Source organism: Aspergillus oryzae, chromosome 8 (genome assembly GCF_000184455.2).
Source record: "Aspergillus oryzae RIB40 DNA, chromosome 8".
Taxonomy (NCBI): domain Eukaryota; kingdom Fungi; phylum Ascomycota; class Eurotiomycetes; order Eurotiales; family Aspergillaceae; genus Aspergillus; species Aspergillus oryzae.
This window is the reverse complement of record NC_036442.1, coordinates 2,596,077-2,619,316: the sequence shown is the minus strand read 5'-3', so window position 1 is coordinate 2,619,316 and position 23,240 is coordinate 2,596,077. Positions and strand designations below refer to the sequence as shown.

General features: G+C 51.7%; 8 protein-coding genes across 8 annotated transcripts; 4 read left to right on the top strand and 4 right to left on the bottom strand.

Annotated features, from left to right (window-relative positions):
• Window positions 1-1,992: 1,992 nt before the first annotated feature.
• AO090010000284 (uncharacterized protein) lies at window positions 1,993-2,403 on the bottom strand (the record flags this gene model as incomplete). The annotated part of the gene is made up of 1 exon (XM_023233725.1): window positions 1,993-2,403. One exon carries the CDS (start codon window positions 2,401-2,403, stop codon window positions 1,993-1,995), a length of 411 nt encoding a protein of 136 aa, XP_023094116.1.
• A 231-nt stretch (window positions 2,404-2,634) lies between these two features.
• On the top strand, window positions 2,635-3,252 carry AO090010000285 (uncharacterized protein; the record flags this gene model as incomplete). Its single annotated transcript, XM_023233724.1, has 2 exons — window positions 2,635-3,072; window positions 3,196-3,252. 2 exons carry the CDS (start codon window positions 2,635-2,637, stop codon window positions 3,250-3,252), a joined length of 495 nt encoding a protein of 164 aa, XP_023094117.1.
• A 236-nt stretch (window positions 3,253-3,488) lies between these two features.
• On the top strand, window positions 3,489-4,652 carry AO090010000286 (uncharacterized protein; the record flags this gene model as incomplete). Its single annotated transcript, XM_023233723.1, has 1 exon — window positions 3,489-4,652. The coding sequence occupies one exon, from the start codon at window positions 3,489-3,491 to the stop codon at window positions 4,650-4,652; it is 1,164 nt and encodes a 387-aa protein (XP_023094118.1).
• Window positions 4,653-5,255: 603 nt separating this feature from the next.
• AO090010000287 (uncharacterized protein) lies at window positions 5,256-6,344 on the top strand (the record flags this gene model as incomplete). The annotated part of the gene is made up of 1 exon (XM_023233722.1): window positions 5,256-6,344. The coding sequence occupies one exon, from the start codon at window positions 5,256-5,258 to the stop codon at window positions 6,342-6,344; it is 1,089 nt and encodes a 362-aa protein (XP_023094119.1).
• A 3,296-nt stretch (window positions 6,345-9,640) lies between these two features.
• AO090010000288 (uncharacterized protein) lies at window positions 9,641-10,327 on the top strand (the record flags this gene model as incomplete). Its single annotated transcript, XM_023233721.1, is given in 3 exon segments — window positions 9,641-9,892; window positions 9,952-10,207; window positions 10,221-10,327. 3 exon segments carry the CDS (start codon window positions 9,641-9,643, stop codon window positions 10,325-10,327), a joined length of 615 nt encoding a protein of 204 aa, XP_023094120.1.
• Window positions 10,328-11,088: 761 nt separating this feature from the next.
• Window positions 11,089-11,622, bottom strand: AO090010000289 (uncharacterized protein; the record flags this gene model as incomplete). The annotated part of the gene is made up of 1 exon (XM_023233720.1): window positions 11,089-11,622. The coding sequence occupies one exon, from the start codon at window positions 11,620-11,622 to the stop codon at window positions 11,089-11,091; it is 534 nt and encodes a 177-aa protein (XP_023094121.1).
• Window positions 11,623-12,859: 1,237 nt separating this feature from the next.
• AO090010000290 (uncharacterized protein) lies at window positions 12,860-16,627 on the bottom strand (the record flags this gene model as incomplete). Its single annotated transcript, XM_001827255.3, has 1 exon — window positions 12,860-16,627. The coding sequence occupies one exon, from the start codon at window positions 16,625-16,627 to the stop codon at window positions 12,860-12,862; it is 3,768 nt and encodes a 1,255-aa protein (XP_001827307.3).
• Window positions 16,628-18,446: 1,819 nt separating this feature from the next.
• On the bottom strand, window positions 18,447-19,483 carry AO090010000291 (WD40 repeat domain-containing protein; the record flags this gene model as incomplete). The annotated part of the gene is made up of 2 exons (XM_023233719.1): window positions 18,447-19,175; window positions 19,448-19,483. The coding sequence occupies 2 exons, from the start codon at window positions 19,481-19,483 to the stop codon at window positions 18,447-18,449; spliced, it is 765 nt and encodes a 254-aa protein (XP_023094122.1).
• Between the last annotated feature and the right edge of the window lie 3,757 nt (window positions 19,484-23,240).

The following is a 23,240-nucleotide window of genomic DNA, read 5'->3' as shown; positions in this document are numbered from 1 at the left end:
CTGTTATAGGAACAAAAGCAATCTCTTCGCCAGAACCTCACCAATATGTTGATTGATATACTATGAAACAAGAAATGTCGCTCCGCAGCCGTGGATGCGAGCGCTATGGAATGATATTTGCTATGTATTCGGTGGGTGTTGGTGCATGTGCACATACGTGGGACGGTGGCTAAGACAATGGCGCTGCTGTGCTGTGCTGTTCTGTTCCACCAGGATCTCTCGCGTCTGCTGTGCTGCATCACGGTTCGGTTCGGGAATCGCTCTTCGCTTTCTTGGACGGATCCCGCTCGGTAGTGGAAGGGCTGCATGCTATCCGGGTGTGGTGCCCAGCGTCTGTGACCGGGACGCGGTTGTGCCTCATCCTTCTCTCCTGAAGCGCATCTCGGAGCTGGGTATTCTCGCGGCGCAAGGAATCGCAGTCCATTTGGGCGTCGAGGAGGTCCAACTGTGCAAGTGCCGAATCGAGGATGCCTTCGAGGATCTGTTGCTGTCGGTGCGCTGATGTCTGCTCACGCGCGTACGAGCAAAGTAACGCCCCAAACCTATCCACTAGACTGGAGAGGACAGTCCCGACCCCTTTGGCGGCGGCGAGCTCCGACGTCACGTCTTGCAATTCGCGTTTGGTGTTGGACAGTTCCTGACCCAGTTTCTCGACCGCATGGACAAGCGCGGTGCATTTCGCGGGGAGATCGGCGAAGCTCGCCATATCCTACTGCCGTGTTAGAAGGCACTCGTGCGGACTGTCTCCCGATTACAGTTACCGATGTTCTGTCTGGCCCCTGTAGATATCGGCTTTCCTTTGGCGTTCTTGGTCTCTCTAGCCGGGCACTGTCTGAGGTGAGGTGCTATGCCGATGGGGATGGTAGACCGGATCTGGTGATAATTATGGGAAGAGGAAGAGTCAACTGCCGAAAGACAAACGAACTCAAGAGCAACCCTTTCTTCGACTGAGTAGTAGAGGCAGTGCCTATCACCCTACGAAACATAGGGGTCTCTAGGCGTCCACCGTCTGAGTTGTTCACCTATCGCCTTTGGCAGAAACACAGAAAAGTGAGGGCTGAACAGGTATTCTTCCGCTTTGGACGCTCCTGGGTCGCTGATGAACACTTCTGCAGCAATGACTTTTTTGGGGGCAGATCTTGTTGTTGTACACGTTCAATATGTTTTTACCTCTCCATCTTTGTCGCCTGTACCCCTAATTTTTCTACTTTCTACTTTCTCTCTCTCTCTCTCTCTCTCTCTCTTTATTTTTTTTTTTCCCTCTTTTTTTCCCTTTCCCTTTTTCCTTTTCTTTTTGTTTGGCCCCCTCTTTGCTTTTTTTCTTCTCTCTATTCTGTTTCTTGAACTCTTACCTCCCCACTGCCTCTTCTGCGTTACTCGCACGGCCATGGTCGTCGACAGGTTGTAAGGGCCTTCGAAAGAATATCTTCTGTCTGTCTATCTATATTCCTTGTCCCAGCGTTGTAGAGCGCCTGGGTCCGATACGGGGGAGCTCGCATCCTCACAGGGCGCGTGCCGTGGAGGACGATATTCTCTGCTTGATTGATGAACATGGCTTTCCCATACGAATCAAAGCAAGCGCGATTGAATCATCGCCTGCACTGTCGTTGTCCTGCCTGCCCTCACTTTCATTGCCGGTTGAGGTGTCTCCAGCAGGGTTTAAAGGTGACGACGTCCGTCGTATTGGAGAAATATACTTGTTCTCAACACTGGTTTCGACGCGCAACTCGACCACCCACGACAGTTACAGGCCGCCTATAACGAAGTTTATACCGCACGCCTTCGGATTTCGTCTAGAACTCGCTCTATCGCCACCATGGAACACGACACGCTGGACTCCCCAGAGCCGCGAGTAACCCCCAATCAGCCCATCCACGCTGGCGTGGAGGGACCGACCGCTCCGGAGTTGACGGCTCCCCGCAGCATTGCCCTGGGATTGACCCGTGACTATGCGGCCAACTGGACGGTCCCTGATGCCCTGCGGGAGCTCTATCAAAACTGGTAAGTCCCTGTCGTTGACGTGCTGCCCTGGAGTTTTCCCGCCTGGTGGGTGGGGCGCTGAGATCTGCGCGCAGGAAGGACGCCATCCTCCAGACCCACTCGATCAGTCTGCTCGAGTTTGCCCCCCGGGTGTCGGCAACGTCGGACGCCATCACGATTGTCGTGGAGGGGTTGCAGCCACCCTTCGGCGGGGGCGGCGGAGGGCCCCTGGTCCGGAGGATCTTGGGATATATTCGCTTCAACAAGCCTCAAGGCAGTGCGGAGTTCACCAACTTTAGATCCTCTCTGGACCCGCAATGCTTGGCGATCGGTCACAGCAGCAAGAAGCAAGACGAGCGCCTGGCCGGTGGTCACGGAGAGGGGCTGAAGATCGCCGCGTTGGTCCTCTCGCGGGCGGAGCATCACGTCAAGATCTCCGCGAGCGGGACCTACTGGAACTTTGGCTTCAACGGCCACTCGAAATCGAACTTTTACTGCCGGCTGTCACCGGCCAAGGCGAAGCGGGATCCCGGGCCCGCCAGCGACGGCATTCTGCTCCCCCGGCTGACCGCCGAGGTCGGACGGGACGTCTCGGTGCTGGTCGAGAAAGGCCAGAAGGGCCAGCGGTTGTCGCTGGAAGATTTCAAGGCCTGGATGTGGGACACGGTCGATCTCCACGCGCCGTCGAGCTCGGTTCGGACGCCCGTTGGCGACCTGCTGCTGGGGCCGGCGCACCGGGGCCGTCTGTATCTCAAAGGCCTCCGCGTGCCGGAGCCCAGCCGGGATGAGCAGACGTTCCGCTTCGGCTACAACCTGGTCCACGGCAGCGTCGATCGGGACCGGAAACGCCTGGTCGACGCGCCCGAGGCGATGGCCAATGTCCATTCGATCTGGGAGAAGGCGATCGCACGGGACGAAGTCAAGGCGCTGCCGTGCTATCTGGAGCTCTTGCGAGACCACGCATCTTGCGCCGACGCGAGCGGTGCGGAGCGGTTGGTCTCCGAGTCGACGGCCAAGAAGTTGTGGGCCGCAATCCGTCGTGAGCCATCGGCAGGGGGCGAGTTCTATTGCCAGCCATCGGACCAGGACGAGGTACGTCTTCTGGCCTCTTCCTCCTTCTTTTCCCTTTCCCCTTTCCCTTGGCTTGATTTCCTCTGTAAATTGTGACGCTGTGCGTTTCGGTCTCTGAGCCGTGCTAGTCTATGCATACATAAGACTCATCTAACCCACCACTGCTGGACTAGGATTTCTCCGTCATCCGGTCGGAACTGAAGAAGGAGCCACGGCCGCTGTCCGAACCACTGTGGCAGATTCTCCGGAAGTATGGCCTCGTGCGAAATCCGCAGGAAGAGCTGCAACACCGCCTCGAGAACTCGGAAGAGGTTGGCGTGCCCGACACGCCGTTCACCCATGGCCTGGTTCGTACGCTGCGGGCCTTGCTCGCACTGGCGCCACCCACCCAGCAGACGACCGTCGTCTTTGTGCGGTCCGCGAGTGACTCGGTCGATATGGCCTATCGCATGGAAGCCAACGCACTCTACATCCATGAGAAGTGGCTTCATGTTCGGGGCGCCGAAGGCCCGGCAACGGAAGGCGCCATCCGCTCGGAGCGCGACGTGTTTCTCTGCCAGCATCTGGCGGAAGAGCTGTACCGGCGTGCCGTGACGCTCATCGTCCACAAGACCGACGGGCCGCGCACGAGCCAGACAATCCAGCCGCTCCTTCAAGTGGCACACTGGAAGTTGCACGAGATGCCACGCCGGATTGAGGTGTACGCCGCCGCCGCTGACGACGGACCGAGGGCGACACAGGTCTCGTTCTACACGGGCCACAGCCTCCTGTTCACTAAGCTATGCGGGACGCAAGTGTCGTATCTGGTCGTGCTACATGGGCCCAACTGCGTCGCGCAGTCGGTGGATCACCTGCTGTACGACCCCAGTCGGGACTGCTGTCTGTGCCCGCGGCAGGTGGTGCCCCTGAGCATGCGACGAGCTGTGTTCGAGGATCCTGGCCACGGGCCCTGGGTTCCCATGGTGGTGAAGATGTCGGTTCGTGACGGCCTTGTCGGCGCCATGTCCTCCCCAGGGGGCCATCATTGGCCGCTTCTTCCGAAAGCGCAGGACGGAGCGTTGGTGGCGATTGCGCCTCCTTCCCACTCTCCGTCATCGGAGACTGCAGCTCCCCGCGGGACCGTCCCGGTGGATCGTCCGCCCACGGTCTGTGCTGCCTTGGATCCTGTGCTCACCACCCCGACGGCTGCCAGCCAGGAGAACCAAGAAACGACAGCCGCGTCGCAGCTGGCCGCTAGGCCGCTTGAACTGGAAACGGGCGCGCAGACGACGGCATCGGACACCGCATCAGACACCGCATCGGACACCGCAGCACCGGTCCCTCTCGTACCAGTGGTGGAAAGCCTCGCCCCCCACCCGGATGACCATCCCGAGTCCGCGTCTGGTGCGCTGCCCTCGACCATCTCCCGGAATATGACCTCTGCGGATCGTGCGTGGTGGCAGACCTGGCCAGAACCGCCCCGGGATGTCCAAACGTCACCAAGCGCTGCGGATCACAACATTGGACGCTTTCAGGTAAGTTCTCCCTTGTCATATCATGTCCTTCACCACCGGTGCCCTTCTTCCAATATCATCCTTCCCTGTCCTTTCGATAAAGTCTAGCTGGGTCTCCTCCCTCTCACCGGATCTGCTCCGCCGTTTCCCTACGAACCCCTTGCTCTCCCGTTGCACGAGGGGACGCCGTGGTTTAACAATCCTGCAGGTCCAGGAATCGCATCGGTCATGCGAGCCACCCCAGGGCCTCTCGAAAGGGCAATACGCTCGGGTCCAGCTCCGCGAGCCGGGCGGGGATGGCACCACGACCGGTCGGTACGTCCTCTACGTCCACGATGTTCTGCCGCCGACCCCGTCGCATGGTCCGGGTGCCCGTCTCGTCGTCACGAAATACTCCTTCCTGGCCGACCGGTTAGCGTGGGAAGCCGGGCATCCAGACACTCAGGCCCAGGAGCTGCTCCTGCACTACCGGGACGCTGCCTGGATTGGCTATCCGGACGACGCGGAGATTATTAATGTCGACACCGTGGTCGCGGTGGATTCGATGGACACCGAGCCGGTTGGCCCGACCGTGTCGTATGTCGCACAGGTGCCTGGTAGGATCTCCGTTCCGTCCCTATCCTTTTGTCTTTGGCTGACCTGTCCCCGCTCACCAGACCCGGCGAACGGCCTTTTCGTGCGGTATGGCATTTGTGAGGGATCCCAGCGGGAATGGTTGTTTCTGGCGCCGCTGGTGTCTTCGCTCACGGGCCCGAGAGGCAGTGCCGCGTATCCACGCTTTTCTCCGCTGCCCGTGGCCTCCGTCTTCGATCTCTCCCCCGACGACCTGCGCCTGTCGGTTGGCTTCCAGAAGGCGGGGTATTGCGTGCAGGCCGCGGTCGGTTTTGCCGAAGACCGCCACCAGGCATGGAAGGTGAGTGCGCCCTTTCCCGTCGGTGTCCAGATCGATGGGCCCCTGAGGCCACTGTAAAGGCGGCGCTGACCCTGTGTTGTCAACAGACGCAACATCCCGATGCCACCGTCTACCCGGGCTGTGTTGCATCCGCCCTCGCGACGATGGACTACGACCTCTCCATGCAACCGGATGACAGAGGGCGTGATGTGCCCCGCATTGTGACCATTAGTGGCGAGGGCTCTTTCGCTAAATCAGCCGCCGGTTGGCTCGACCCTAGCTCCTCGGGCTTCGATGGCATCAACGGTCTCTCCGGGGAGACGCTGAGTCCGCTTCAACAGTGTGAGCTCGCGGCGCAGTCTCCAGGGCTGAGTCCGGACTTCATCGTGCTGACGATGTCCCGGTCGATCTTGACAGACCAGTTGTGGGGCTCACTGGCTCGCACCATGGGTCTTCTCCTCGAGCAAGGGTATGCGGTGGCGCTGCGGCCGGTCTCTCTGCCGGATCCGGGGCAGCGTGGCGAGCGATCGGTTCTCCTCCTCGCCGCCCCGGGCCGCACCGACCCACAGTGGATCGATGACACGCTTTCCGACCTGCGAATGGTGTCGGCCTCGGACGAGCTGCTGGAACGTGCGGAGAACGAGAGCGGCGTCTCTAGCGTCCCGGCCGTGGACGATGTAGCGGCAGCCGAGTCGGCGGGTGGAGGCGATGCTAGTCCTCCATCGGATTCTACTCCTCGGCGTGGTGACAGCGTTCGCGCGGATGGCGCACAACATATTGCCGCCACGGTCTCCCGGATTATCGGAGAATTCTCAACCAAGTGCGCGCTGACGACGAACCTCCCCCGGTTGGTAGTGACCGACAATTCGGATGGCGCGCAGGACAGAGCCAAGCGACAGAGGATGTAGGCAGGAGCCAAATGAAACCAATGTGGATATTCGCTCGTGATTTACAGCGATCTGCTCTTTTCTCGTGATTTTATTCGTTCCCTCTTCCGCTTCGACCTTATCCAGCCATTTGGCTGACCATAACAGTTGGCCCTCGGTACCTTAGATAGAGTAGTAATTGCATTGCTGATGACGCCTGGACTGCATGTAATAATACAGATAGAGGATCTACCAACACATACAAGACTGCCAAGACAATCTTTATGCTTCGAGTTTTGTCCCTATGTAAGCCGCGCACCAAAAGTGACAACTTGATGACGAGGAGGAAGATGGGTGTAAGTCAAGGAAACTACAAAGCTAAATTCAAACCATGGGTGTCCTCTCTTCCCAAACCATATCCAGCTCCCAAATCTCACCGCACACACTGTTCACGCAATAAGTCTTCTGCCCTTAAGCTTTGTGATGAACCCCGACCCTGAACTTTGCCATTGCCCAGACTTCAGCTCCCAGCGCGGCCGCCAGTCGATGCTTGTGTAAATATGAGTGCAAAATCCCTTCATGCAAATCATCGGGCTCCCAGATTCAACCGCCGCAGTCATCTATGTCGTCATACTCGATGCATGATACCCGGAAAAGGCCGAGCGATCTCTGGAAGACCACGCAGGTCACGCGTCAGATTCAGTTAAATTGCGGGATGTTCAAGATGCCATCAATAGCCCAGGTGACGCGCCCGCCCTTCAAGTGGCCGCCTCATCTCCCAGCACACCCAATTCGGAGCAGAGCGCGGGGTTGTCTGACGTACACAACGACATTCCAGTTGATCCGATGATCCTCGCCGGGGACGGACTTTGGATGATTGAAGAATTGCAGATGCATCCAGACGATAGTTTCGTTACTTTGGAGACAATTTGTCCGTATCCTGATCCCCCGGCAGGTCTGTGCGACACATCTGTTTATCACCCAGACTCCAACGCACACCTAAAAGGCAGGAGAGCAATCCTCGGCCGGTTAGCCCACACAGCCAGGGCCATAAGCAAAATTCCGCCTCCGATAACAACGCCGAAGCCGACTGGTCTTCGTGTGATACCCCTCTGGGTGCCTCCACCTGTGGTCAACCGTCGAAACTGCGCAAGCGAAAGCTGCAAGAATTGGATGGACAGTCGCCTAAGCGGGTTCGAGGTCCCATGTCCGGCCCAAAGGAATATACATCGTTTCCAGCATTTTGTACCGAGTTTCTCTCCCTATCAGTCGATGAACGTCTGCAATTTCTCTCTTGGCTGTTCGAAGGTGCACTACATCGCTGCATATCAGAATATCCACCCACGGCATTTGAACAGGGAGAAGCACCGGCGGCCAGTCGCTCGACTGTATCTGATGTGATTGAACAAGGACGGCGAGGTGGTATGGATGTCCACGGAAGCTCAAGAAAGGGCATGAAATGGTCTGCAGAAGAGTCGGATCTTCTGCTGAAGCTGAGGAAAGACCAGAAGTGGTCTTGGGCAGAGGTCACGAGGTTATTACCCCGAATCGACTCCCCTCCGAGACAAGAAACTGATCCCGCCCTTGGCAGGCTTCCAGTCTGATCACAGCTTACGACTAAACCCACTCCCCTATTCTGTTCCGCGACCATCTGTCTTGCTTCACATTTTCTCCCGCACGATGCCTATCCCAGATGCCGTTGGATGAAGTTGGGTTTTCCCGGATGATGATGATGGAATTATACCTAGGTAAAATACACCCAATGATATACTTGCCTCAAAAGTGATCCCAAGTGTGACTTTCACCACCGTCACCGACGACAGCCCCGCGGAATGCGGTTCCGAGGTCTAGAATCGAAACTATAACTAATAACCGATCGGAGCTCCTTTCTCGACTTACCGATCCGCTGCACCCCTATAAGACATTATTACGGAAAGACGAACGCTACAGCCATGATTATTCGCTGCTGTCTTCCACGATGCGATCCCAGACCAACCTGGACCCCCGAAGAGGCTGGAGGAATGGATACAAGGTTGGGAGTCGGGACGAGATCTTTAGGATGTCCCGGATGATGACTTGCCCTAGTAGCTTAGATAGTTAATCATTGACGCAAGATGAAATAGTCTGCGTAGAGTCTAGTTTATCATTGTTCGGAAGCGTCTCATACCCAATATCGAACTTTGTGGAGGAGTAGTAGCAGCCCGTACTCCGGTTAAGTCAACAGTTGGTTACCTAAAGGCTGAAATATATTGACTATCTGCGATAAATCACGCAGCCCAATCGTTGAGAGTTTAGAAAGATCATTGACTGAAGTCGCATAGAGCAGCGCGATTTCTACTCTTGTCACTGAGTGACGAGTACACAGCAGTAATCTTCTTTAATAATAGGTTGAGCTTAATGTCTCTGGCGACTACAATTAGGAAGAGCAACGAACCTGCACAATTTGGCTCATGGATTGGCTGACGGTGTTGCCGCTGAAGTTTTTGGGTGAAAGTACACTAAGTCTTATGTCATACAGCCTTGACCCATGATTGGAGAATCTGGCGGCAGGACCCCCCTCACGTATGCAAGGCACGTGTATTCGTAATGGGTGGTACTAGGTGGTGGGTCCAAAGGCCAAGGCTCAGTCGGTTTTAGCGGTTCACTGTCCTACACCGACTACGATTATTGTATAATAAGCGCTAGCTACCCTAACTGATGAAAAGGAAACACATGTCACCTATCTACGTGAGACTCTGATTTCAATTCCATTACGTTCACAAGAAATGGTTTCTGAAGAAGATGTTCACGTTGGGCAGTCTTTATGCGTGCTGTGCAGACAAGCTGCAACTATTGGGTCTCATATTCTTGGTGCGTCCTCTTTCTCATAGCTGTTACCCATCTAACCGTTGGCAGACTTAAATCTGGAACTGCATACTGTCCCGGACTGTAGAAGTCCATGTGCACGCTGCTCCCAATCGCCGTACCCCATGCTCTGGTTTCATGCTACGTGCTACGACATTCTACAGAATAGCTACGAGCCCTCCAGGAAGCCTACTCCTGAAGATCTAAGAAGGTTTGCTAATGCAACCAGGCCCGTTTATCAATGTCACTATAAGGAACATAGGGAAGCCATGTCGGTTACAGAAGGACTCCTCAGCAAGTATACGAGAGAAATTACCCAAGACAGTTTTAAACAAGACTTGTTGAGGCAATTACCCGTTGAAGTAATAACTATAATCTCTGAACTAATTGCTCCATGCTGGTACTTGACCGTACTGGGTGAAACACGTCGGTTGATTGAACTTTTGAGGGATACAGGAGGAACCCAGAGTAAGCAGCTGAGTTTGAAACCAGAAATGTGGATGTCCAGAATAGAATACCGCGGAACCTGTTACGTGGCACAGCTCAGCAGCAAGCCGCTCGAATCAGCAAGCACTTCCGAACAATACCGCATCAAGCTACCTGATAATATCAGCAAGATCATTTTGTCAGTCGACTGTATCGGCATACGTGGGATACAATTCGTTGACCATAAGTCGAATCCCAGAACAGATGGGTCGCCATGGTATGAGATTCTGGACGCGGGTGATACTGGCTTGGAGGTCTATGTGAGCTGTGATGTATAGTTACCCAACAGCAGTAGAGGAGCAGGAACTGACATAAACAGGGTTTTTTCATGAGAAACATTCAGCTCCTCCCAAGAAATCCATCTACGTATAGGGCCTGGAGTTCTCCTTTCCCGCCCAAGTTCCACCCATGGAATTTTTACCAAGCCAGATGTAAATCTCGCCTGGACTATTTCAAAATCGATTCCCACATCCGAGGTGTTCTTGTCTGTTGTGCTAACGCTAAGACTGTTGGAATCCACGGTTTCTCAGATACATCGAAAGCGTTTAGAGAGTTCATCGATTTGATGAATCGACGTATGAGTAACAGCTATAAGCTCTGGATTTATTTCCCGTTCAATGGACATGAATATATCAAAGCAGCTTGGATTCGGAAGTTTAGGATTTGTCGTGGGCCAGCCTCCAACCCTATTTTAGTAGTAAGTCACTCTTTCCTTGTTCCTCATTCATGGCTCACCAGTAAGCTCCAAACTTCACTAGGGAGAACCATCACATTCGGACCTCAATTTCCCGCTCGGATTGTTGATCAATATGAGTATCACCCTTTAGTCAGAGATGGCGATGGTGCTATTTCGGGGATTTTCCATGATGGATTAGATCCAACCACACAGTACATTTCCGAAGTTGGAGTTACGTGCAATGAGCAATATGATGTTGGGCCGTCAACCCCCCCCCCTATGGATACACGCTTTGAACCTCCAGCGGTCCCTCCCGGTCGAGGATCGATAGCTAGTACTTGGTATATGACAAAGGCGTCACTCAAAGGCCTTGTGAAGGTACAAGTATGCAGGGATAAGGAACAGTCACACCATCCATGTCTGGGTCTTCTACTATTTTACAGCGATGAACATATTGAATCGATTGGACAAGTGCGATGGGACCACGATCTTAATCAGGAGACTGCTAGGCCTACGTACGTCGAGAACGGCGTCATTGATGGACGAGATTACATTAAGGACATACGAAGCGACATACATGACACTGAACTTAATATGGAAAGAAAGGCATGGCAAAAGCTACCAGAGCATGGAATTATCGTTTGGTGGTTTAGTCAACTTGGCGACAGAATAACCACATACAATGACTAGTTAGAAACGCAAAAGATACCTTTCCATTCTCAAAATCAATATCACAAGATATGTTAAAATGCGAAACCCAGCCGATAAGGCTTCATAGTCCTATTCAGATGGCGGCACAGCCTTCATCATTTGGACGGCCTGTCTGATTAATAGGGCCTCTGAGGAGTGTAACTCAACGTACTGAGTACGCTCAGCCAGGTCATCTGAGCCGAACAAAGGGGAAAGGTAAATATCCTCTCGAGCGCACCGCCATGCTCTGCCTTTTGTGCCAAATGATGTGAAAGCATACACAAATTGCAGCTCAGGATGTTCTCCGAGATATCTCATACAAGCGTCGAATGCTTGGTGCTCGGCATCTTGGACATCTTGAGGCCCCGCATTCAATGCCTTTGCCTCGTGAAAGGCGAGAACCGCTAATTTACTATCTCCGCCAAAATATTCTATCGTTATATCCACCCGTCGACGGCCACGCCCCTCCGGAGGAGTCTCAGAGGAGACAACCCATTCCTTCTCCGCAAAAAGGTGTTTGTTCCATAAATAAGACCATAACTTGGCGGAGGCCCATTCGTCTGAAGATTGCGCCTGAGCTCTATCCCAGAGACCCTTGAGGACTTCGTCAGTGATCAGCGACATTATCTTATAATGATTAGTTATAAAACAAGAAGGTGCTTAGGTATATCCTTCACGTACCAGTCACGTGTTATTTTTGACTGATTGTAACCCTCTGAGATTTTGCAAAGGACGAAGTAAGGATGGTCAACAACACGGCTGTTTTAGGAATGGAGAATTGATAATGTATATTGAAAAATTTGAAAGTGTTAGCATTAGTGTCTGGCCGAGATGATGACAGCCCTTTATAGCTTGAGGAACGTATAAGTCCCCAAGCACTATGGCTTTGAGGCCTTGAGTATAGTAAATAGCAACAAAATTATATTTTACCTTTACTAGACACATAACATCAAAGGCTAGTAAACTTTTGTAATGTCACGAAGGCCAATCAACTCAGTTGCTGGTCGTGGTTACCTCTGAGTACAGCTGAGACGATAGGCCTCAATTAAAGCAGGGATACTCATCCTACCTACTGCTCCGCCCAACCAGCGAACTAGTTTTACCGCCAGCAAGTCCTTGAGCGAATTGACAATGATGTTGAATAGACACTATACGCCGCGCTAGTGATGCAAATGGGCACCTGAACGATGAGCTGACGACTTGCTAGAACAAGGCCTATAGTCACCAATGAAACACGCACAGCTTTGGGTTTCTGAATGCCATAGTTGGGTGGAGCACACAGCTTAGTATCGCCTAATAAATCTAAAATTAAAAATGCACCGCTCAATGCTCCCAAGAGTGGGAATGGTTGGTCTCCAGGTTAAGCTGATCCGACGTTGCTAAGTCTACTTGAGCGATCTGTCCAATATGTTTCGTGGTATCTGTGCGGCGCTTTGTGCCGCGCAGCTGCTTCACTTAAACGTATCAATAATATCTTGAGGCGGCTAGATTTTTATTGGCTGTCACGACAAGTCGATCTAAGCCCAAAATCAGACAATTGCAGCTTACACACACAATTCATTAACGCCCGGCGGCTCAGCCGAAAGGGCAACTATCACTGATCTATCAACACAGGTTCTAATGTACATCTACCGTATCTCCTTGAAGCCCATACATAGATCCTTTCAGTATATGTCCTCTCAGCTGTCAATATCGTAGGAATCCCTGTGGGTTAGTAATTTTGTTGATAGACTGGCTTGAAGGCGCTTCTTCAAGTGTTCAACCTCCTATCCTCGGCAGTTGAAGCGCGTCTACCATCTGTGGCACAAGGTGGATGGTGTAGGTTAGTTAGGGGAGAGTGTCATTGTCTTGATCGACGCGGTTAGACGGCGTCGAGTCGGCCCGTGGTCATGGCAAATCGTATTGAGGCTCGTACTGCCTCCAAATTTGGCACCCATTGCTGATCATTGGAAGGCGATTTCCCGCCCAGGCAGAGGGAGAGATTGCCCCGGTGAGTACGAGTACATTGTAGCAGTGCGATCCGTTGCGTGGTCCACTTCCGACATCGGAAGAGGAAATGCTCCACGGTTTCTCTTGCTTGTCCGCATGCACACTGGTCTGTCTGCGCGACATTGATCCGGTAGAGATACCCATTTAATCTTGCCATGCCGGTCCGGAGTTGAGCCAGCACGGTCGCTTCTTTCCAGGATAGCCCATCATACAGCTGTCGGGTGTGTTTTCCTGGGAGTGCCGCATCTACTCGTTTGATGTGTCTTCCTACGTCCTCTGGCAAGGCTTTCGTAGTGGCTGCTTGGGATCGTGCGAGATTCAACGTTGTTGATTTCATTCTGGAGACCTGTGCCTGTGGGATAGCGTCCTCGTGGGTCGCGGCCCTGGCCTGCTCTTTAGCCAGGCCCAGCAGTTTGTTGTCTTCGCTGGCAGGGACCCAAAGAATCTTGATATGGTTTCCTTTTCTCCGCAGTCTGTTTATGAGCTTGTACATCTGGCAGACGAACTCCTGGCCTGACTGTTGTCGAGGGTTCTGTATCGTGAGGGCCGTCGCTTTGTTGCTTGTGAGCAACCTGAACCTGAAGCCTTTCAGTCCCACCAGCCTGTTCAACGTATGTGCTATAGCCGCTAGCTCTGCGGAGAACGGATTCTGCTCTGATCTTGCGCCCAATGTTACGGAGAAGGTCTTCAGTTTCAATTTTCGATATTGAGGTGGCTGTTTCTCGATCGCCACCCCAAATCCTACAAACCCGTTTCGTGCCGAGCTGCTGATCGCGATCTGTATTGATCCACCCGGTATAGCCTGTGGGTCCGGCATGGCTTCGCCATCGGTCTGCATACGTGCCTCCCATGGTGCTAATGTAAACGGGTTAATAGTCTCCAGTGTTTCCATCTCGATGTTTTTCAGCGCGTCCGCTACTTGGTACAGCGGCGAGCGGTGAAATCTTCTGAATTTCTTGATCCTAGCTGTGTTTCTGCGGAGAGGATTGGTATCTGGGAGCGTGTGGAGGTCCGTCCACATTTTCACGGCCCGTCTCCAAAAACGGTGTTGCGCCGTGGCAATGTGAGCCTCCGCCTCCGCTACACTAGTTGCAACGGTGAGAAACGTTCCGACAATCGCTTGCGCTCCTACCCTTTGGACTCGGTTGATCGGTCCCGTGGCCTTATTTTTGAATGCATGCATCCAGACATTAGAGGCGTAGTCCACTACAGGGGTCACTGTCGATGTGAATAGCTGCCGCGCTGTTGATGGGGAGAGACCTCTCAGTCGTCGAAGCTCCATTACTGCCTCAAGGCCCTTAGACGCTGCCCTTGCGATGTGTTCCTTATATTTGAGACTTGTGTCCATCAGGACGCCCAGAATCTTGACATGGTCTTTGGGTTCAACAGCCTGTCCCTTGATGGTGAAGGGTTCTCGGTCCAATTTGGAAGTCTTGGGGGTGAAGTGTATGATGGCTGTTTTCTCTGCTTCAAAAGTTGCCCCACTTCGTCTTTCCCAGTGGAGCGCTTCTTTAATGATTCCCTCAATACCTTCCCGGTTGCTCTGTGCAGTTGGCCCCGTCACCCATGCAGTGAAATCATCCACGAAAGCAATCGCACCTCCCTGGCTGTCGATTTGTCGCTGTACGAGGTCTGCGTTGAAGAAGAGGAACAGGATTGGGGATAGCGGCGAGCCCTGCGGCAGTCCAGCCTGTGGCAGGCTGTGGACCTCAGACAATTGCCCATTGATTTGGATAGTCGCCGTTCGTTCCGAGCAGAACGCCTCCACCCACCGGAGCAGATCCTCCGGTATGCCTCGCGCTTTCATCCTTTGAAGCAACCGTTCTTTGCACACTCCGTTGTAGGCTCCCTTGACATCGAAGCTGATCAAACTCAAGACCCGTCGGCCGCGCCACGCCGCGTAGATTTGTTCCTGCAGGAGTACGAGTGCTTGCTCCGCGGACCGCTGCTTTCGGGCGCCGAAGTGGCTGGTCGGGAGCAAACCGTGAGTCTCTACCGCGTGTGAGATCCTTTCCGCCACCACGGATTCCAGTACCTTGCCCAGCGTCGCGAGCAGCGAAATCGGTCTCCATGATTTGGCAATGGTGTAGTTCTCTTTGTTCGGCTTTTTGAGTGGTATGATCTTCGCATGTCTCCATTGTCTTGGCAACGTGCCTCCTTCCAGCGACGCCTGGAAGAGATCCAGGACTCTGTACTTGACCGTGGGCCAAGTCATCTTCCAGACTATTGCTGGCATACCGTCTTCGCCCGGTGCCTTCCAAGACTTTGCCGCCATCAGCTGTCGTTCGATCTCCTCCATCGTAATGGCAGGCATCTCGACTGGCGCTCTTTGTGGTCGAGTCCCTTCATCGTCAATGTTGTCCGGCAGAGGCGGGAAGAATTTGGCCAGCAATTCTTCTGCCTGCTCCTTGTGATCGGTGGTGGTGGTCCCATCCGCTCTGAGGAGCTGCGGGATCTTCCCGAACGCTGCGTCTTCTCCCGACTTCAGGTATCTCTCGGCTTTCCATATGTTATCATTGTCGGCAAGAAATTGATTCCAGTGCTTTTTCTTTTGTTGCCGGATGGCATCGTGGTATTGCTTCGCCGCGCCTTGGGCCATTGTTTCTAGGTAGGGTACTTTTCGCCCCGCTCGTCGCTCGGACCGGGCGTGATTTCTCCAGTATGTGTGTATTTGACGGAGCTGCGTCAAATCAGCAGTCCACCACCGCTTCGCGTGTGATGATGGTTTTGACTTTGGTGTTAGCGCATGCACCGCTTCCGAGACCGCCGACATGAGTCGGTCGGTTTTCTGCTGTACCGTACCCTCCGACGGAGTGGCGGCAAGAGTGTTTGCTATCCTGGTATTGATCTCTTTCCATGGAGCGTTTTTCAGCAGAAGTCGTCCCTGATGCTTTGGGAGCGACCAGGGGGCATCGAATACGGTCTCAATAGCACAGTGGTCCGAGCCGTGCTCCGTCCCTAATATAGCACACTTAATTACGGAGTCTGCCAGGTTTTCCGAAGCCAGGACCAGATCGATAGTCGACTCGCAGTCCCCGCTGTGTCCTCCGCCATGCCATGTCTTTGTGCCTCGTCTGAGGAGACTGCTGAGAGCACATTCATTCATGAGGTCGATGATTGGATCCGCTTCACCTTGTCTTCCCAAAGACACGTCGTCTCCTCCCCAGAGTTGGTCATGCCGGTTGAAGTCTCCCATAATCAAAATCTCCACCACCACACCCGTATCCCGCCGAACTTTCGTGATCGCGTCGAGTAGATGGTTACATGCGTCATCCAAAGCTGAGGCATTGCCCCCTTCAACGTAAACTGATGCCATGAATATCAGTCGCTCGGGAAGCCTGATAACCGCTGCCGTGAGGTCCGGGGACTCTATCGGTACTTGTTCCGCCTCGACTTCTTTGTTAATCCAGAGCATGCTTCGTACTGCCCATCTGCCTTCCCTCCAGGTAGAGGGGACCATCTTCGTCCATTTATGGTGTCCCATCGGGGTGGTCAAGAGCCGGCCTTGAATCCTCCGCGCTTGGGGTTCCTGGATCGCTAACGCCACCGTGTTCTGAGTCTCTTCATCATTCATTAAGCTCTCGTGCACTGCACCCTGTTTTCTCACGTTCAGTTGAATGACTCGAAGAGTCTTATTCATGATGTGATGGATAGAGCTTCCGACAGTTCTTGCTATACGATTCGTGAGGGCCTCCGCATGGAATGCACTTTGGAACCGATTGGTTGCAGCAACTGTGGTGGTGACCCTCCGCAGCACATCTCGCACACTTTTGAGTACTTTTACATTGGAATGCCTTATGTCCAATCTCTTGACAGTTGTAGCATTGTATCGGTCGTGGTCGGTGTTCAAAGGTGCTGGTCACGCCGGATTCTCCCCCAGCGTGAAAGAACCCGTCGGCCAGGAGCCTCCGTGCATCACTACCTTTGGTCAGGTAAACGACCATTGACCCATAGGCCTTCGCATTCTCCTTTCTGCTCAGCCATGCAATCTTGGCGACGGTGGTTTCGTTCTCCTCACCAAAGGCTGCCGCAGCTCCTACTCGGATATCACCATTTTCATCAAGCACTGCCGTTCTGTTGACGCTGTCGACTTTGATCGGGTAAAGTTCATCACGGAGCACTCGGGCTCCCGCACCGACCTTGGTTTCCGCCACCTTCTTAACCAGCTGGTGTTCAGCCTCATCTCGGCAAGCAATTCTGATCCGGTTGGTGTTTTTTGGGTCCACCGTGACAGCGCGGCACCGCCAGTTCGTGTAGTTTTCCATTGTCCGGATCTCGGTCTCAACTGCCGTTCTAATTGGACCTGCTGATGGTCTCTCACTTTCAGTATCTGCCATCTTCGAGGTGTCTATCGTGCAATATAGCGTGTCGGTGAAGGTAGTCGGTGTCGTGTTCCACGATGAGAGAGTCCGTATATTGCTCGGTTGGCTGGTGGGGGGAGTACGGGCAACATCTGCATAGGACGGGGATCCCGAAGGATTGACTGCAACGCGTAAGGATTGGATTTCGCGAAGGATCTCCTCGTGGCCGCTCTGAGCGCATGACTCGGGGTGGGCTTGCGGTGTCGGGGGTCGATTCGCCAGTAATTCATGTCGAAACTCTGTGAGGGCAGCGCCAAATTCTTCTTTGACTCTCTGGAGTTCCTCCTTGTATAATTCATCTCGTCGTCTAATTTCTCTTCTGAGTTTGACAATCTCTTTCACAAGCTTGGAGGTGTCTGAGTCCTCTCTTTCTGTCGAGGAGTCGTCCGAAGTCGCCGCTTTATCTTGGGCGACTGGCTTACCCTGGTTCTTTTTCTTCCGCTGGGAGCGCGTATTTCTCTGCTCAGTCTCGATCTCTTGCTCTTGAGCATAGTGGGCCGGTGGTCTTGTCGTGCGTTTCGGCCTCACCAATCGCGGTGGTGAGTTTTCCTGTTCGTCGCGGTCGGGCGGGTCAGGGGTTCGCGTCTCGGCCCGTCCCGACATTTTTTCCTCCTCCAAGTTGTTTTCTGTTCCAAACCAGTAGTAGTACAGTTCTGTAACTGGTACCAATATCTACTACACTATATTCCGACGAGAATACAGTCTCGGTCGCTTCCCAGTAACTAGTAGTAACTGATACAGTCTGTCCGGATACTGGTGTCACCACTTATACTCTTCAATTGTTTCAGCAACCCTAGTGTGAAACTAAGCTAGGCTTGATTCGGAATGGAATGGAATAACTATTCCCCTGACTAGTACTGCGTCCTGTACTGACATGTAATATTACATATAACATATCTCCTAATATTTTCGGCTTTTGTGCCTTGGCTCGGAAACGTCTGAAATAAGGGGTAAGTGGCAAGTTAGCCCATATTTACAGAATTATCTAGAAACCACCGGATAGGTCTTATCTACAAGGTCAAAAAATAGTACATAAATCTGAGCTATTCCATGCCCTTCTTTTAGAAAGAAATTAGAAAATAAGAGACTTAAGTGATATTAATCTACGATGTGGAATCCTATTATACAGACCCGCCCGTCCCTATACCCGAATGCAATTGTAGTGTCTTTGACCGCATAAGAAAAAAATAAACGATACTCAGCAGGGAGCCACAGCAAGTTCTCACCTACTGAAGAGATCCAAGCGTTCGATACAGATATATGAAGGTTGGAATTGGGTTCGTTCAGAACTGTCTCGACCGAATCCGAACGGCCCTTGAGGGTCTGGCGCTCTGTGCCCGTCGTTGTATCCCAGAGCTTGATAGTATTATCATGTGAGCCTGACGCCAAAGTACGCCCATCGAGAGAGAAGACCACTGACTCGACCGAACTCGAATGGCCCTCAAGGGTCTGGCACTCTGTGCCCGTCGTTGTATCCCAGAGCTTGATAGTATTATCATCTGAGCCTGATGCCAGAGTACGCCCATCGGGAGAGAAGGCCACTGAATAGACCAAACTTGAATGGCCCTTAAGGGTCTGGCGCTCTGTGTCCGTCGTTGTATCCCAGAGCTTGATAGTATTATCATCTGAGCCTGATGCCAGAGTACGCCCATCGGGCGAGAAGGCCACTGAATAGACCAAACTCGAATGGCCCTTAAGGGTCTGGCGCTCTGTGCCCGTCGTTGTATCCCAGAGCTTGATAGTATTATCATCTGAGCCTGATGCCAGAGTACGCCCATCGGGCGAGAAGGCCACTGAATGGACCGAACGTGAATGGCCCTCGAGTGTCTGTAAGATTGGGCTCCAAGTATTCTCTAAAACCGGTAGACTTTTTATCTGTCTTACTACTTCTCTAAGAAAAGTCTTTTTCACAATACTCTGGGCAGGTGCGAAGACCAGTCCGGAGCTGTAGAATTGAAGTGGAGCAATACCAGCTATATAAGTATTTTGAAGAGCAAACCTTTTTGCATCATAGAGAAAGTCTGAAATCTCAGTACCAATATCTGTCTATAACACTTGTCAGTCACTGCTTAACTGTAGGATTCCAAAAAAAAACTTACCCGTATACTTGATTTCAGTATATCTATCATTTGCATTGTCTCAGAAATACTCCCGATCAAAGCCAGTGCTTCTAACCAGTGAAGGAAACGCTTCCTTAGAAAGGAGAGAATCTCAGACTCGGAGATACGACCTTGGCTTTGCTTTAGATGATATACCCAGTAGCGGCAGCTGTATTGAAGTTCAGCAGTGAGATGCTGATTAATAATTTGAGGATTGATGTCCTTCCGTTGTATTCCGTAACTCTCTAGACCACATATATTATGTTTAAGCCGGGCTTCCATAAGCTGGAGACAATGTGACGCTATTTTTCCATGCGTCTGTTGCTCATTAACATGGAAAGGGCTCTCCGTGATTAAAAGATAGTCACGAAATGATAAGTGCAAGATACGCACTGGAGCCTCTCTGCTACTGGGCACGCTCAGTACTGAATGCAAAGGATCTAATAGCTCGCTGATATCGTCTGCCGATATTTGGAGGAGCTGGGAAAGAGATTCAATAGAGAGTGGGGTAGCAAGAAGAATTATAACCCCAACAATATCCTGAAACTCTTGCACTAGCTCTTTCGACTCAGTTATATCATTGTCTTTGAGTTGATTCAGGACCGGCAGGTATATTTTGTCCATCTGGGTTGCAGTTGTGGTTGCTTGATATTCAAGAAACTTCTGGAGTCGTTTCTTTGGATGCGTCCCTTCTTTAATAAAGCGGCATGCTGTGGCTGCGACAATGAATAAAGGAACAGCCATCTCTACCAGTCTCGTTACATCATCCTTCCCTGGCCACTCTGGGGGAAGTGAACGCTCATGCTGTATCTCTGAAAGCTTACATTCCAGGAACACGCGAATGTCATGCTCAACCACAGGGGCAGGAAGCGCATGGAGGACGAGATCCTGATGGTTATTATCTTGCTCGAAGCCAAGGCGAATTGGAAGTTCCGGCCTGCTGGTCAGAAACACTCGCAGACGTACAGATTTAATTTCCTGCATCTTAAACAAGAGCCGGAGTATCACTCGTATATCATCTTCTCCGTCACACTCATCCAAGGCATCAATAACGATCACTATTGTTGTGGGCTGGTCTAAATGTAGCTTCATAAGGGGTTGACAAAGAAGCTTCTTACACTGTTCGCTTAGAGATTTATATGCGATATTAGGATCATTCTTGATAGCGTTCAGGACATCAGGTCTTAGTCGCCGCTGCCTGGTTACCAGCTGTCTCGTAATAGTTGATATTAAGTATTTTGCGTTACCACGGTCGGCTTCACCCCGCTTGAAAAAAAATGAGGCACCAAGGAGCCTATGCTTTTCGAAAGATTGAGCGACCGTCCGGGCAATGGTAGATTTGCCCGTTCCCGCCATTCCATTCAACCAGAATATAAATTCATCATCTGACTCAGCCCATTTCAAGATTCGCTGTTGAAGTTCGGTCCTTGTGTTTGGAAGGCAAAAGTCTTCATGTTGATTGATATAGGAGTCATAAAATGCTCCTTCCGCCACGCGGAGGTTCACAAGGCCAGACTGTTCAAGAAGCTCCTTCATACTTTCAGTAAGTTTATCGATCGAACATAGAATATTCTCTGCCTCCTCCCCGCGGCGGAGATATTCGTCTAGTTCAATACGCCGGCGCAGTTTTTCTCTTTCCTCTTCAACCAAGGCTTTGAGTTCTGTGAGCGGGTGCTCGGTAATAGCAGAGACGCAGTCCCGTAGTTTCTTTCCCTTAGTAGCACTTTGGGTTTGCTGTACCTCCGCTGTATAGGAAAGAATTGCTCGGTAGAGTCGAATCAATACATTTCCTAAGTCTTGTCGGTTGCCGGACCTGCCCTCACGATAGAAATTCTGCTCAACAAAGGCACACTGCGCAAGGATATCCGCCAGGTAATCTGACGATTCGAACAAAGCATCTCGTTGGTTACGATAATTTTTGGTTATCTGTATTTCCAATTACTCAATTAGCAAACGATTCCTATAATCTGTTGAGGGATATAATATACCGTTAACCCCAGTGACACGATTGCCCAAGCACTAGCCGCATGCTGGGTAGGATCAAAGGTCGCAACCGCGCCAATAATATCTTTGGTGGATAGCGCTGCGTTAATAATATTCCTGGAGTATTTTCGAATCTTGCCATCGGCGTTCCGTTGATATTCTTCGTATCGCTCTTTGGTCAAAAGAATGACTTGACCGATCAAGTCTTCGATTCGGATTCGGTTTTCCTTATCGTTTGGGTCCGCAGTATCTTTGGGTGTTAATAGAATTCTTCGCTTCTCCTCATCTAGCTGATCATATGCAGTCTGCCACAAGTCCTGTGGCTTAAAGGGCTCAGTCGACTGGGTAGTTTTGATCGTGGACAGGCGAGGTGATAGTGGTGGGCTGTCGGCTTTACTCTCGTTCCGGTCTCCGCATAATTTATACAGTAGCTTTCGGAGCGGCATCTCTGATTATTTACCAGGATTCTGAAGATACTAGTGCTTGTATGGAATCGAAGAGTAAAAAGATAGAACAATTCAGCTACTATTATGTATTCCCTTTCTCAGCTTCCCACAATCGATACTTAACACGTCGATGTGTTGGCGCGGCTGAACAATATGGGCATCGTAATATAATCGACCAATCATAGCCAATAGAAAGAGAAAATCCTTCGGAGTGCATCTTTGCTTCCGGCAAAATAGAACAGCACTGGAAGTTAATCCAGGCAGTCATTTAGTAAAATGTAAGACCCAGGTAGTGTTAGTAGAGCAGCCTACGAATAAACCTACCTTCAATGATCTTGCCACTGCTAAAGTAACTGACTGCATCGTCATGTTTTTAACGTACCAAGACCAGCCATCCTGAACCAACAGTTGGTTGACTGCCTGATCTTCTCATTGGTGGCTGAGTAGACCCACACACCGAAGAAGCTGAATCATTCAGCTCGGATGTGTCAATGCAAACTAGACAAACACTAGGAACCCGTTCCTGACACCTGTCGACACCATCCCCTTGGGCATTCATCGTTCCCATCTGGTATACTTTACCATTTAAGGTTGAGCAGGATGGGTAGTGCAATCCATATGGCCGTGCTCATTATTATAGTCAGCCTGTTAGCAACACTTGGCCCTTATATAGCAACTAACACTAAAGACCTCTCCTTTCCCAACTAACATCAAGGGGCGTTTACCCTTAGGCTCCTGAGCGGCATTTACTGCCTTGAGGACGTGGCGTTTAGCCCTTAATCACAGAGTGCTTCTAGCATCACTGATGTAATCTTCCGTGGCCGTCCACCATTGACTTGAGGCGCTTTGATACTACCAAATAATCGAAGATTAGCGCGTAGTCGGATAATTGCGCGTTTACTGCACCCAGCAGCTTCAGCCATCTGGGAAGTAGTTAGTTCACCAGAAACCAACATATCCTGGATAAGGGTGAGCGTTGATTGAGCTAGATTAGGAGCCATTCTAAGTTATACTATGTAGTGCTTGATGGCCAAGGCCGTTACTATAAGCTTATTATCCAGACACACAGAATATCCAACGGATGACACGTGGACGTTGTCCTCCGGTAAAATATACTGGTTATGATACCTCTTTGTATTTTACAATACATACACGGGAAAATTATGCTCCGAAGTAATATCCAAAATGGGATTAGCGCTACTTCACTTTAGGGTTGCGGAAACAATCAAAGAGTATAAGTGGTGACACCAGTTTCCGGACACTCTGTATTAAGTCATGGGAAGCGACCGAGACTGTATTCTCGTCGGAATATAGTGTAGTAGATATTGGTACCAGTTACAGAACTGTACTACTACTGGTTTGGA